This window comes from Periplaneta americana, chromosome 15 (assembly GCF_040183065.1).
Source record: "Periplaneta americana isolate PAMFEO1 chromosome 15, P.americana_PAMFEO1_priV1, whole genome shotgun sequence".
Taxonomy (NCBI): domain Eukaryota; kingdom Metazoa; phylum Arthropoda; class Insecta; order Blattodea; family Blattidae; genus Periplaneta; species Periplaneta americana.
In genome coordinates, this window is record NC_091131.1 from 167,965,594 (window position 1) to 167,981,435 (window position 15,842).

General features: G+C 36.4%; 1 protein-coding gene across 5 annotated transcripts in view; it reads right to left on the reverse strand.

Moving 5' to 3' along the window:
- The window catches only part of LOC138715522 (zinc finger protein 184-like), a 54,671-nt gene that overhangs the window by 33,096 nt on the left and 5,733 nt on the right, over nucleotides 1-15,842 (reverse strand). For 3 of the 5 annotated variants that reach the window (XM_069848557.1, XM_069848556.1, XM_069848553.1), the window contains exons 2-6: nucleotides 5,976-6,113; nucleotides 5,760-5,897; nucleotides 5,543-5,680; nucleotides 5,327-5,464; nucleotides 5,110-5,247 (exon numbers count right to left, since the gene is read on the reverse strand). In XM_069848557.1, coding sequence (XP_069704658.1) covers nucleotides 5,110-5,247; nucleotides 5,327-5,464; nucleotides 5,543-5,680; nucleotides 5,760-5,897; nucleotides 5,976-6,035 — 612 coding nt within the window. In that variant the 5' untranslated portion in view covers nucleotides 6,036-6,113. Of the gene's footprint in view, nucleotides 1-5,109; nucleotides 5,248-5,326; nucleotides 5,465-5,542; nucleotides 5,681-5,759; nucleotides 5,898-5,975; nucleotides 6,114-14,481; nucleotides 14,554-15,842 lie in introns of those variants that run through there. The other 2 variants (XM_069848555.1, XM_069848554.1) reach the window with 2 other exon arrangements.

Genomic DNA, 15,842 nt, shown 5'->3' on the forward strand with positions numbered 1-15,842 from the left:
ACTTCCAAACCGATCGCTCTACTTGCTTCAAGTAAAATTTCCGTGTTCTCCCTAATCGTTTGTGTATTTTCTCCTAACATATTCACGTCATCTGCATAGACAAGAAGCTGATGTAACCCGTTCAATTCCAAACCCTGCCTGTTATCCTGAACTTTCCTAATGGCATATTGTAGCGCGAAGTTGAAAAGTAAAGGTGATAGTGCATCTCCTTGCTTTAGCCCGCAGTGAATTGGAAAAGCATCAGATAGAAACTGACCTATACGGACTCTGCCTATGGGTGAGTACACGCCTACTAAATGCAATATTGTTATATATACAGACTGCACCATAAGTAGTGTTATTAATCTCTGGGGATTTCAAACAAAAAGGTTTAATACAATTTTGCTCGTTTTTGGTTCCTTTTCGAGATAAAAACTGTTTTATATAAAACATTCCATAGCGAGTTTTGGGAAAGCCATCAATTTAATTCCCAATATGCTCAGTCAATTTAAGAGAGCAATGTATTATAATAATAATACATTATTGGAAGACTTTTAGTTTTCTCCTTTAGATGTGCATAAATTTGATCCAAACAAATGTAACTTTTCGTTCTGAAAAGGAATTTTAAAATGTTACATTTGTTTGGATCAAATTTCTGCATATTTAAAGGACAAAACTAAAATTCTTTCAATAATTTATTTTCATAATACACTGCTCCCTTAAATTGACTGAGAATATTGGAAATTCAGTCAATGGCTTTTCCAAAACATGCTATGAAATGTTTCAAATAATACAATTTTTATCTCGAAAAGGAAGTAAAAAGTAGCAAAATTGTATTAAACTTTTTTGCTTGAAATATCTCAAGGAATAAGCCCCTGAAATCAGAGACATTACTTACTGTTCACCTGCATATTAATAGTTAAACCAAGACAAGTTATGAAATTTTACCCATTTAAACTATGTTTTCAAAGAGATGTTACATGCAGCACTCAAAGAAATTGCTGCATATTATTTTATGGCAAAGCTATGAAGAAATATGCGAATTAACTTTTGTGCTCAAAACAATATTGCATTAAACTAATGTGCAAAACTTTTTGAGCAAAAAATAAAACACATACATCGCATATTTCATAAGTTTTTAATAAAATAATACGCAATACATTGAGCAATGTATTTAAGTTTAAAAACAATATTACATACTATGAAATATCATTTAATCACCATTTGATTAGTTGACTAGACGTACAAATTCAGTTAACATTCGGGGAGTTTTTAAAAATTAGCAACAAATATTGGTATACTATACACATTAAACTAATTTACAATTCATGTTTTGATTTTCAGGTAAGTCAGTTATTAAATACAATAAATAACGTTTTAATTTTTCAATCTTATGACATCAATTTAATATTAACATTTATCCTCTATTTCGTTGCATTTCTTTATGAAAGTTTCGAGTATTGACTGCGCAAGTCCATACCTTTCAGCCACTTCAGTCCCCTAACTTATCACTAAATGCAGTCGTTTTCGTGTTATACCTGCCATCATTAAAAACTAACACTCTAAAGTGAAAGGTGTCAGTGACAGGAACTATAAAGTCAAATACTCTTAAGGGTGACATGCCCTTGGAGAAGGTACAGTTCTACTTAACACACTCCTTGCATAGAATGCCAAAATCTGTCAACAAAAGAATGAAAGAGGGTAAACGAAATAACAAAAAACATCAAGAGGGCGATACCAAGTGGAGAGTGAAATACTAAACATAAAAACCAAATAAATTTAAAAAATGTACATATTACGTTTTTATCATTACATTGGGGTTTCTCAAAAAATTGATCATTGTAATGACGGATGAAACTTTTTTTTTACTTGGTTATTTAATGATGCTGTATCTACTACTAGATTATTTAGCATCGATGGGATTGGTGATAGCGAGATGGCTTTTGAAGAGATGAGGCCGAAGATTTGCCATAGATTATCTAACATTTGCCTTATGGTTGGGAAAAACCTCAAGCGGGAATCGAACGTGTGCCCGAATGCAACTCTGGATCAGCAGGCAAACACCTTAGCCAACTGAGCCTTGCCAGTGGCGATGAAACATACTGAAAGTATAAGAAATACACTGGGACCGATCGAATTTATCATTATATTGGATTTCGTTGTATGGAGGTTCGACTGTATATTCAACTCTGATATTTACACATTGCAGTGTATAATGCTGAAGTCATGAGTATGGGCAGAAAATGTCATTATGATACTTTAATCTGTTCAATATCTTGACTCAGACTTGTCACTAGGTTCACAATTTCATCTTGAATAAAGGCTGGTTCACAATAAACTGGGAACGGAAACGACAACGAGAACGGAAATGTTGTTAAAATAAATGTATTTAAATGTGAACATTCACAATTAACTATTGCAAATGGTCACATTTAAATACATTTATTTTAACATTATTTCCGTTATCGTTCCCTTTGTCGTTTCCGTTCCCGGTTTATTGTGAATCAGCCTTTACTGTTCTGTACCTTAATCAAAATACGTACATTTTTCACTTTTAAATTAGTTTCAAGTAGTTTTTGATGAGTATATGACTGTCTACAACAGCCAATTTCAGTCGTAAATGCCTATATTTACATTACTTCCTTCTTAAGGGCTCAAAATATAAATTGGTACAAGTTCGCATTTTTTTATTGAATTCAATTTTTTCATTTTCACCCAGGCAGGTACATATATATGATTTTTTATGATATTTGGCACAAAGTGTCATCTCATGTGTCCCACAATTTAACAATTATTGAAATCATATTAAATAATGCTGTTACATCTAAACTGGTCACAGAAAGAATGAACAGCCAGAAAGCTATACTTGCGCCAAGAACTTTTCATAAAAATCTAAATACACATTTGATTTTAACTTTCCGAGCCACCGACAACGGTGTCAAGTAATATCTCATGCAAATGATCCCGGTTGGACACAGGCACCTTTCGCGCCATCTTGCGTGCCACCACCAATTCAGCAGTAATTATTCATTTCATCATCCAATAAAAACAAAAGGTCGTAAGATTTTTACTTCCACGAGCATTTCATGTGCTCTCTAACAAATTTGGTAGACAGTGGTTGTTATTAAGTCCCTCGAGGCGATAATATATTATTTTAGGTTACTTACGTTTTCTTGATTCATCCAATTATACCAAAATATTTATTACGAATCAAGATTAACTGTGGGCACAGCTGTATATATTGGACTGATGCAAAAGTTCGCAGTGTTTCTTCACTGTGACAAAAAAGTTTCAGAGACGAACAGAAGACAGAAATTAATCTGCACCGTAAAATATATTCTCCTACATTATCTATGACTTCTTTTATTTTTTACATTAGTACGTTATTTTACGACGTTTTATCAACATCTCAGGTTATTTAGCGTCTGAATGAGATGAAGGTGATAATGCCGGTGAAATGAGTCCAGGGTCCAGCACCGAAAGTTACCCAGCATTTGCTCGTATTGGGTTGAGAGAAAACCCCAGAATAAACCTCAACCAGGTAACTTGCCCCAACCGGGAATCGAACCCAGGCCACCTGGTTTCGCGGCCAGACGCGCTGTTACTCCACAGGTGTGGACTCTATGACTCTCTGCCAACAATAGGCTAGTTTTTTGATTCCGGATCTCAAGAAGCCTGCTGGTGTGGAGTTAATATAGTTGTCAAGCCAAGTTTATAAAGCATCTTCATTATCAAAGGAGTTTCCTTGGAGATTGTTGGACAAAGAAAGGAAAAGTTGGAAATCTGAGGACTTCCAAACCAAGCTCCTGGATAGCTAGTTTCGCCATGTTAGCAGAGTAGGGGCATGTTGTATCTCGTGTTGAGGTAGTCTTCCCAGTTGTTTTTCTTCGATTGCGGTGCAAGACGTCTGAGTTACTGGCAATAAATTCAGCAGTTATGGTTACATTCCTGGGAACCAATTCATGGTACATGATGCTCTCTTTATACCAACAGATGCAGAACATCATTTTGTGTGCATGGTTACTAACTTTTGTATTGTGTTTTTTCAGGGCTCAGGAGTTCCTTTCCTTTTTTGATGTTGACTTAAAGGCACTATTTTCGTTTTTCGTCACAAGTAACAATTTTCGGTAGGAATGGTCGATGTTGCTCATGAGCTGATGACGAGCAAGCAGAAATGGCCACCTGCTGATTTCTGTTAAAGGGTACACCTGATTTTTTAACTTCGCCCATGAAATGTAACTGCCACACGATCGTTGACTGGTCACAATTCATCATACCTGCCAATTCTCGGATTGACTGACTTGGATCATCATGAATTAAAGCATTCAGAAGATCTTCATCAAAGTCCGATGGTCTTCCTGAACGTGGCGATTCATTCACGTCAAAGTGGCACTCTTTGAAACGGCAGAACCATTTCCTTGTAGTACTTTCTCCAATGGCATTCTCCCCGTACACAGCACAAATTTCTCAAGCCATCAACACTGCCTTTGATCCTCTATTAAACTTAAACAAAAGAATATATCAGAAGTGTTCTTTTTATCCCCTTGCTTCACATTCCATTTTCATCAGCCCACAAACAACACAAACTTTCTTCAGATCCGCAAAAGTTAAGGAGTATTTACAAGCACAACACTACAAATGACAAAATAACGAACTATCTCCTAACAATGCAGTGTTGTGATGACGAGCAGAACTTATGCACCAACCTAATAGATGGCATTTTTAACTAATGGAATACAAGTTAACTAACTCAGGAAAAGGGGAGCCAGCATAGCCCATAATCTCCAGTAAAAACAGCTGTTCATTTCTGCGTGAGAAAAGAGACTTCCCTGAAACTTCAAATTTGTTGTGAGGTTATAGCTTTGGTTCATGTATTCTGAAATTATCCAGGCTCACGTGCAATTCCAACAGCTTTCATTTCTGCACAACACAGGGACATAATGAATAATATATTACTTATAGCCTCTTTGAGGTTATGTCTATGGAGCATATAGATAATAATGAAACTGTCAAAAGCACTCGTATGGCAAACAGTACTGCATGAGAAATATATAGAAATGGTGTGTGACGAACAGCATACAAGTTAAGAAAGTGGGAGGACAGTCAGAGCATTTCATGAGCCCCACTTACCTTAGCTTCACTCTGCACCATGGGAAAAGCAATTGGCACTGCTGTTTTCTCGCATTTCATCTCTGAGGTAAGATTATGTTTTCGGTCCTCGCAGTCTACCTTTATCTCAGTCGAGAGTAAATCCAATAAATTCTTGTCCTGGAGAACACACACATCAGTAATGAATCATACACATTTACCATTCTGTAAATAATTTCACACATCAGGTCCCACTTACCTCTGCTTCAGACTTCACCATGGGAAAAGGAATTGGCATTGCCGTTTTCTCGCATTTCATCTCTGAGGTAAGGTTATGGTTTTGGTCCTCGCAGTCTGCCTTTATCTCAGTCGAGAGTAAATCCAATAAATTCTTGTCCTGGAGGAAACAGACAACATTAATGATTCGTATACATTTATCATTCTGTAAATAATTTCACATGTCAGACCCACTTACCTCCACTTCATACTTCACCATGGGAAAAGGAACTGGCACTGCTGTTTTCTCGCATTTCATCTCTGAGGTAAAATTATGTTTTTGGTCCTCGCAGTCTGCCTTTATCTCAGTCGAGAGTAAATCCAATAAATTCTTGTCCTGGAGAACACACACATCAGTAATGAATCATACACATTTACCATTCTGTAAATAATTTCACACATCAGGTCCCACTTACCTCTGCTTCAGACTTCCCCATGGGAAAAGGAATTGGCATTGCCGTTTTCTCGCATTTCATCTCTGAGGTAAGGTTATGGTTTTGGTCCTCGCAGTCTGCCTTTATCTCAGTCGAGAGTAAATCCAATAAATTCTTCTCCTGGAGAAAACAGACAACATTAATGATTCGTATACATTTATCATTCTGTAAATAATTTCACATGTCAGACCCACTTACCTCCACTTCATACTTTACCATGGGAAAAGGAACTGGCACTGCTGTTTTCTCGCATTCCATCTCTGAGGTAAGATTATGGTTTAGGTCTTCACAGTCTGCCTTTATGTTAGTCGATAATAAATTCAATAGATACTTCTCCTGAGAACACAGACATCATTAATGAGTAATTTATATTTGCCATTTTGAAATAATTTTGATTATGACTACATCGTGCGCGCACGCACGCACACACACGCACACAGAGCCCATATTATGTTTTTTTTAATTTGGTTATTTTACGACGCTGTATCAACATCTAGGTTATTTAGCGTCTGAATGATATGAAGGTGATAATGCCGGTGAAATGAGTCCGGGGTCCAGCACCGAAAGTTACCCATCATTTGCTCGTATTGGGTTCAGGGAAAACCCCGGAAAAAACCTCAACCAGCTAACTTGCCCCGACCGGGATTCGAACCCGTGTCACCTGGTTTCGCAGCCAGACCCGCTGACCGTTACTCCACAGGTGTGGACTATATTATGTTCCTTTTAAGAGAAAAGGATTTATTACATACATACACATACATATGTAATATAACTTTCACAGTGCAGAGAAATATCACGACGAGCTTAGTGAGATAATACATGTAGATATAGCGTACACATTCAGAAACTGCCAGTTCAAAACAATACATGGTAACGCATATTAAAAACAGCACTTTAACAGCGGTAGATCGAGTTCCTTGACTTCTAATATTATTTTTACTGTTACATTGGTTAATTGATGGTTAAACTTGTTTTATATACCGTAAAATGGGGTGAATAGGAACGAATTTTTACTATGTTTTATTTCTTTGTCTCAAAGATTAAATATAATAATAAGAGTGTTTACTGTTTACTCGTTACGAAAAAAACATAAACACTCATTATTATATTTACTCTTTAACTCAAAGAAATAAAAAATACTAAAAGTTTGCTTGTATTCACCCTTTTATGGTGCACATCAAAACTGCTGATCAATAAAGTCGTAGAAGACAATAGGTTTGGCACATCATAGATCACGACAGGGAATAAGAAATTAATTTTAAAAATTACAATTCAAGCCAACATGTTAAGTGTCTTACATTTAATAAACGGTAATGGGAGTAAACATCGTCATTAAAGGAGATAAATTTACAAGTTGGGAACACAAACTAAAGGAATAAATCAGGAAGTGAAATAAGACTGCCTGCTACCAATTCAGTCATTCCACATCAAATCGGACAAATTTAAAGAAAATTGAACCTTAATGTTTGTATTTTTGTTAAGCAATTTTATTTTAGTAAAACTGAATTATTAGGGAAAACACGGAAATTCTACTTGAAGCAAGTAAAGCGATAGGGTTGGAAGTAAATCCCGAAACGACAAAGTATATGATTAGGTCTCGTGACCAGAATATTGTACGAAATGGAAATATAAAAATTGGAGATTTATCCTTCGAAGAGGTGGAAAAATTCAAATATCTTGGAGCAACAGTAACAAATATAAATGACACTCGGGAGGAAATTAAACGCAGAATAAATATGGGAAATGCCTGTTATTATTCAGTTGAGAAGTTTTTGTCGTCTAGTCTGCTGTCAAAAAATCTGAAAGTTAGAATTTATAAAAACAGTTATATTACCGGTTGTTCTGTATGATTGTGAAACTTGGACTCTCACTTTGAGAGAGGAACAGAGATTAAGGGTGTTTGAGAATAAGGTTCTTAGGAAACTATTTGGGGCTAAGAGGGATGAAGTTACAGGAGAATGGATAAAGTTACACAACGCAGAGCTGCACGCATTGTATACTTCACCTGATATAATTAGGAACATAAAATCCAGACGTTTGAGATGGGCAGGGCATGTAGCACATATGGGCGAATCCAGAAATGCATGTAGAGTGTTAGTTGGGAGGCCGAAGTGAAAAAGACCTTTGGGGAGGCCGAGACGTAGATGGGAAGATAATATTAAAATGGATTTGAGGGAGGTGGAATATGATGGTAGAGACTGGATTAATCTTGCTCAGGATAAGGACCAATGGCGGGCTTATGTTAGGGCGGCAATGAACCTCGAGGTTCCTTAAAAGCCAGTGAGTAAGTAAGTAAAACTGAATTATCTTCGCAGTTATTCAAAATTAAAATTTATATAATAGAATGTGCATAGTTATAGTATATAACAGTGATATCTTCGTTCCTAAGTAACGAAATTCATTCATATTTGACTCATGTTACTTTTATTATATATATACTAAGATTACATAAAAATTAATGCACCAATTTTTTTCTGACATTTTATTTCTTAAAATGTCATTTTATGAAGTTAGCACACATTTTTTTAAATAAAAAATAATCACTGCATTTCTTAGTTTCAATACTATATGCGTGTGCAAAATTTCAGAGTGGGAGAAACATAAATGCATTTACAAGAGATTAACTTACCCAGCCTAGCATGGCTGCTGAGTAGGAGCGTCAGTACATGAACGCCATGTTGTATGGATACATAGGTACACAAGTATCTGCATATTATACACTAAAGCAGGGATTCCCAACAGGCACTTTAGTGTGCTGCAGAATTTTGGAAATGTCCCATGAAATTTTGTCTTGTAAAAAAAATAATGAAACATTATTACGAGAATCAGTAATGGGTAACCGCTGCATTCAAAGTTGCTGAATTGATAGCAATAAAGATGAAACCACATACTATTGGTGAGAACTCAATTGGACCAGCTTGTCAGGTTACTGTTGCAACCATGTTCGGGGAAGAAGCTAAAAGCAAATTTCTGAAGTGCCTTGTCCAATAACACGATTGGTCGAAATATTGCAGAAATGTCTGAGGACGTAAATCAGAATGTCGAACAAATTAAAGCAAGCAAGCAAGCAAGCAAGCAAGCAAGCAAATTGTTCTTCAATTAGATGAGAGTACCGACAGAAACAACAAACCCAGTTACTTGGATTTTGTTGTTTTGTTTATGGAACAAGTATTATTGAACAATTTTTGTTTTGCTTGGAACTGAAGACAACGACTGGAAGTGACATATTTGAAGGAGTGAGTCGTTACTTAGGAGATTCAGTTTAACATAGTGTGATGGCTGTGCCCACCATTTATGTCGGGAACATATGTATGAAGGATTTGTTTCCAGAGCAAAGAATGCAAATCCATCAATAATAGTTATACAGTGCTTTCTGCATAGAGGAACATTGGTAGCTAAGACAATTGGAGGAGAGTTGTCCAAAGTGCTCGATGGCACTGTACAAATGGTGACATATATAAAATCACGTCCTGTAAAGGTACGAAACTTGTCATGATATCGATTCAGTCCATAAGACCTTACTTTTCCACAAACACGTACGATGGTTATCCAGGGGCCAAGTTTTAAATCGAGTTCTTGACCTGAATAAATTGTAATGTGCATTTTTTGAGGAGGGTCACGTTTGTTTACGGCATTCTTGAACAACGAAAGCTGGTGTTTTAAATTGGCTTATCTTGCAGACATATTACAAAAATTGAACCATCTAAACTTGTCACTACAAGGATGCCAAGAGAATAGTATAATTACCTCGAGAAACAAATTAAAGGTTTCCAGAGGAAACTCATTTCTTGGAAGTACTCTATTTCGAAAGTAGATCTATCAAACTTCCCTACATTGCAGAATATGGTTTCGCGAAATAAAGCTGAAGACTTCAAACAACTGATTGCCGAGCATATTGTGAACCTGGAAGAAAAAATTCAAAACTATTTTTCATCCCTGTCCACAACAAACCTAGACTGGATTATGACGCCTTTTGATTCTGCCGACAGAGTTGAAGGTTTGGATCTGATAGCAGTAGAAAGAGAAGAACTAATTGATTTGTGTTGTGATTCTACAATGGAAGTGAGACCAATTTTATTGATCGTGTGGATTCCTTCCGGCTAAGCATTACAGAATATTAGCCATCTATATCAAAGAAAGCTATTGCAATGTTCTCAACATCTTGCTTGTGTGAGCAGACATTTGTGGCAATGAATAATATAAAATCAAGTTGCAGGATTCGTCTGACTTTGAAGCTGATTTACGAGTTGCATGTTCACACATTCGACCCAGGTTTGACAAGATCTGCGAGCTGCATCAATCGCAAATGTCACATTGATAGAAATTTTTTTAAAGGCACTTAAACTTTTTGTTTGTTTTGTAATTTGAAATAAGTTTTGTAATATGGATATAAATTAAGTTTCTGTCAGCTGCAACTCGACATTAATAATTTCAATTCAAATTTAAATTTAATATAAATCTCAGGCAATGACACCTTTAAACCAGTGTGCCCCGAAAATTTGGCCTTCAATCAAGTGTGCTGCAAAATGGAAAAGGCTGGGAACTCCAGCACTAAAGCACTAGATAGAATAGTCAGAGAATATATGGAATTAAATCACTATTCACGTAGGTTTGTCATGATACCTGGCACCTTCATGAACAGAGGCGGTGCTACACAAAAGCGAAACAGGCTGCTGCCTAGGGCCTCGCAACTCAAAAGGCCGCGCAACTACGAGTATTTAAAATTTGATTTTTCATTCAGATATCTATGTTTCCTTTTATTTACGTGTTATTTCTTCTTCCGTTCCCACATTCTTATTTATCTTCATCCTCAATAATAATAATAATAATAATAATAATAATAATAATAATTGACACCAGAGTCTAGTTCTCAAAGTGCAGTCAACAAAGCATTCATTCCTTCCTTCCTTCCTTCTCACTTGGACGCCTTTCTTGGGACTCGTATTTTCGTTCCTCCAGCTCCATGCCATGAGGAAATATTATAAATGATTATAAAACTGAAATAATTATCACAAATTGTTAAATCAAATTTGAAATGTTTAAAACATGTTATACAACACCAATAAAAGTTCTTGAATTATAAAGTTCATAAATATTCCTTTACCAATAATGAATGTAAAATTACCTCACATTGTCACTCAATATACATAAATTCTAATGAGCCATATTTATGTTACAAGCAGTATCACAGTTGACATCTGACCGACAAGTAAGACTCGTTCTTGTTGCGGTAAAGTTCCTGTGTTGTTTATTCAGTTATATTTTCCCAAGAGAGTTATCATTTTTTTTTTAATTTACAGTGTTATGTTTCCCTTGTAATGTCCAAGAGAGAACGCGACAGAGGTAGAAAATTCGAATCAGGTCATTTAAAAAACAAAACCGAGTGGCTACAGAGCAATTGAGGAAGCAGTTATGCGGTTCAATGTTAAAATATATTAAGATTGGTGAAACAGTGCCCATAACTGTCTAGCTTTTATTAGTCAGTTAATCTTTTAGTACTTTGATTTTTATTGTATTTGTAAATTTAATATTAATTGTAATTGTAATTGTATTCTTAATATTGTAGTTGTAGTCCCCTGGTAGAGGGGGAGAGAAGGCATGATGGCCTTATCTCTACCAGGTTAAATAAATAAATAAATAAACAAATAAATAAATAAAATAATAAATAAATGAGTATTCTGCAAGAAGTAATGATTTGATTCTTCAAGAACCCTCCACTTCTACAAATAAAAGTGAGTACAATCAATCTAATGAAAGTGACACTGGTGATGTGCCTTTTAATGAAAACGTTAATGCAGCAGGTTCAATTAGGTGGATGACCTTAAGACCCTGGTCGACAGTTATGGTCTTCGGCTAGTACTATGTCAGCCAACTCGACCTGGCTTAAACAACTCTCGAGGTACAGGTATTGACAATATTGTTACCACTATTCATAATGATAGATCTAATGCGGTAGTCATTCTGACTATTTTCTCCGACCACGACGGCAATTTTATCTAAAGCCAATTTAACTAGAAATACGTTAACATCTGATGACTATAACAATTCCACAACATACTCTCGTGTAATTAGTAACTTCACTATCCATTATTTTATTTTTTTACTTATCAATATAAATTGGATTTTACTTTACAATATTGATAATATTAACGATAAAGCCAACTATTTTACAAATGTTTTAATGAATGTAATTGATACTGTATTTCCTTTGAATCCCGTTAAACAAAGACACTGTAGACTTGGTAAGTGTTCCAAGTGGTTTACAAGTGAGCTTCAAGAGCTTAAAGAAACCTGTTTATTCTATTACAACCTAGTAACTCATCATGCAATGTCTGAACTTGGGAATAAATACAAGAAACTCAAACGTAAATATAAGAAGGGCATTAAAATGGCGAAAATGCTATTTCACTCTAATTTAATTAATTACTCTGCTAATAAATCTAAGACTACGTGGTCTATCGTTTCTGAATTACTGAATAACAACTCTAAACCCGAGAACAAACATTCCATCAAGATTTCAGTTCAGTGAAAAGTAGAAAAATGAAATGAGTTTTGATTTCGAGGAAAGAAAGAGGAAATGCTGTTCTAAAAGTATCTGTGTGCTAGGATTAGTTCAACTCATTCTCCCTGACCGTTCCCAAGGCATCAGGTAGCTCTGCCAACATTCAGGGTGCTCTAAAATTCCCCTTACAAACTTCTAGGACTTGTTAAGGGGACTAAGTAGATAATATTTTGAATTGGAACCCATGTCCGGAAACGTACCGTTTCCGTGCTACAGCCATTTGAAAACATGTTTTTAACGCGACCACTTTTACAAGTAACTTGTTTTATTATGAGGCGTGACCCAGTACATCACTTGTTTTACGATTCAACTCATTAATAACCAAAGAAACAAAATGGAAACTGAATCATTTGTTACAAACACGTTTGTTTACAGTTCAACTTAAATTGTTTTTGTCCTTTTCAAATGATGGTTAACATTCAAATCCACTACAAATGCGGTTCGATGTGGCGACCACCAACTTCGTTGCATGCATTGTACCTACGAATGATGTTTTGGTAAACACACTCTATCACACCTGGTGTATCTGCAATCTCTCCTGCAGCGACCACAACTCCTGCCACCAGATCTTCTGCTGTCTCTACAGGAGTCTCATAAACCAAACTCTTCATACGACCCCAGAAGAAAAAGTCCACTGGAGTCAAATCCGGTGATCGTGGAGGCCATGCAATTGGACCACCTCGGCCTATCCATCTTTGTTCGAATCGTCGGTCCAGATGTTCCCAAACAGCAAGTGAAAAGTGAGGAAGTACGCCGTCATGCTGAAACCACATATCTTGATGGACGTTCAATGCCACAGCATCCAACAACACACTCAATACGTGTTGTAGGAAGATCACGTAGTTGGGACCTGTTAGCAGGTATGGAAGAATGTACGGTCCAATCACATGACCATCCAGAAAACCTGCCCACACATTGATAGAAAATCGGTGTTGGAATCCCTGGACATGCGTGGCATGAGGGTTTTCGCCTGCCCAGACATGGCTGTTACGTGAATTGAGTACACAATCCCTAGTAAATGTACATTCATCTGTGAAGAGAATACGCCGTTGATGCAGCGGTGCAGAAACCATGTACAGAACTGAACACGTGGAGCAAAATCAGCTGGCAGTAGTGAATGTATATGAATATGTATAGTGAATGAATAAGGTGCTTAGGAAAATATTTGGGGCTAAGCGGGATGAAGTTACAGGAGAATGGAGAAAGTTACACAACGCAGAACTGTACGCATTGTATTCTTCACCTGACATAATTAGGAACATTAAATCCAGACGTTTGAGATGGGCAGGGCATGTAGCACGTATGGGCGAATCCAGAAATGCATATAGAGTGTTTGTTGGGAGACCGGAGGGAAAAAGACCTTTAGGGAGGCCGAGACGTAGGTGGGAGGATAATATTAAAATGGATTTGAGGGAGGTGGGATATGATAGAGACTGGATTAATCTTGCACAGGATAGGGACCGATGGCGGGCTTATGTGAGGGCGGCAATGAACCTTTGGGTTCCTTAAAAGCCATTTGTAAGTAAGTAAGTAAGTAAGATAGAACTTAGAAATTTTGAATTCAGAATGATATATAATTTGTTAATCAAGTAAATGGAAAAAAAATTCCAGGATTATATCAGTATTAGTCAGTGTCTAATTCTGCCCCAGTGATGTCTGATAGTGCCCCTTACTGGGGCACAATGAGACACTATGCTGCTGTAATATTAAATGTTTGTATGTAATAAAATTGTTGCATTAAAATTCTGTGAGTTTGTCAGATGTTAAGTGAAAGTATAAATAATGTGCATCCCTAAAAAAAAAAATTGGTATACTCCTAGAAATTTAGCAGTTATAATTTGTTTTAAATTTTCTGTCTGATTGTGCCCCCTCCTCCCCTATATACCAAAATCTACTGGAGCGCCCCCAATCCACAAGTTCACGAGCCGCCACTGTTTGTGTGCTTTGGGGTGACGGACGCTACAGCAGAGAGATGAATCGAAAGCCATATAATAAAAGTACACTGTGGATATATTTTACTCTAATTAAAAATTAGATAGGCCTAGCTGCTCTTTTTGGTTTTAACAATGTTCCTCTGTGACGAAAAAATTATAGAACCTATCGGTACATGTAAGCAATTTGTGAAAGAATAAGTGTACATACTTATGATACCTGGTTTTGACGTTCAATGTTGAATATTCGTTACCTTCAACATGTGCACAAAAAGTGATAGAAGTGCATGTTCAGTACGTGAAAAATGAAGAGATCATGACTGCCTTGACAGCAGATCATAACACCAACACGTTTCAGGGTTGCCATTAGAGTTGGGCAACACGATTCTTTTTCAGAAGTCGATTCCAACGATTCAATCACACATTACGAATCGATTCTAACGATTCGTTCACGATTCTTCTCAGTCTGCGATTCCAACTATTCTTTTGAATCGTCAACGAGTTCACGATTCTTCCCAGTCTGCGATTCCAACTATTCTTTTGAATCGTCGCAAGACACTTTCCTTTGCAAACCACGCGTAGAACAAAAACGTTCTACATCTCTCTCATAGATGGCATAAGAGGCGAGACATTGGATTGTCTCTTTCTCATTGGCTGGAACCATTCAGTATTACCTCCATTAGTCTACAAAATTACCCAAGATAATGTCTCTAAATTATAATTTATCAACTGAACCTTATTATGAAGTACATTTTTTGCATTACATCTCTATTTAACTATGCAAATTTCAGGTTTGTGTTCATTATTTTCCATACTTAACAAATGCAGTACATATTTTGATTTCACTCTCACTCGGGAGCATTCGGCACGGTTCGGAAATGTCCGTTGACAGGTTACATCAAACAACGAATAGAATCGTGGGTTACGATACCATGCCGATTCCTTAATATTCTTTTGAATGACGATTCGTTACGATTCTTTTGAACGACGATTCGTTACGATTCTTTTGAACGACGATTCGTTGATACCACGAATCGATTCTTACGATTCTTTATTATTAGTCGTTCGAATGAACGATTCGTTCACGAATCGACCCAACTCTAGTTGCCATACGTAGGACTATAGTCGTACGCATACGACTATTTTGACTATAATAGGGATATCCTGAACTAGCACCAACAGATAGCGCACGTGTACTATGAGGGATGCGCTTTGCGTGTGCATTTGTTTTTCGGTATATAAACATTGTAGTGTATTAGTATATTAAATACTCTTAAAAAGAACTAAAAATGGCAAATTTTTGTTATGTTCCTATATGTAAAAATCGGGGAAAGCTTTCTGTCTTCAATCAGGCCCCGAAATATTCTGAATATATGCTTTAAACCTTAAAGAATATAAGTAATAAAATTGGGCCTCGAAAGTGCTAGCTATTAAATAAAAGTAACTACTTCAAGTAAGGAATTGTTGACTATAGTTTCTTTTTGGAAGAGGAAAGAGAAAAATTAATAAAAACATATGCAACCTCGACAGCGAGCTATGTTAGCTTAGAGCCTTAGATTATATGCGGTAGTT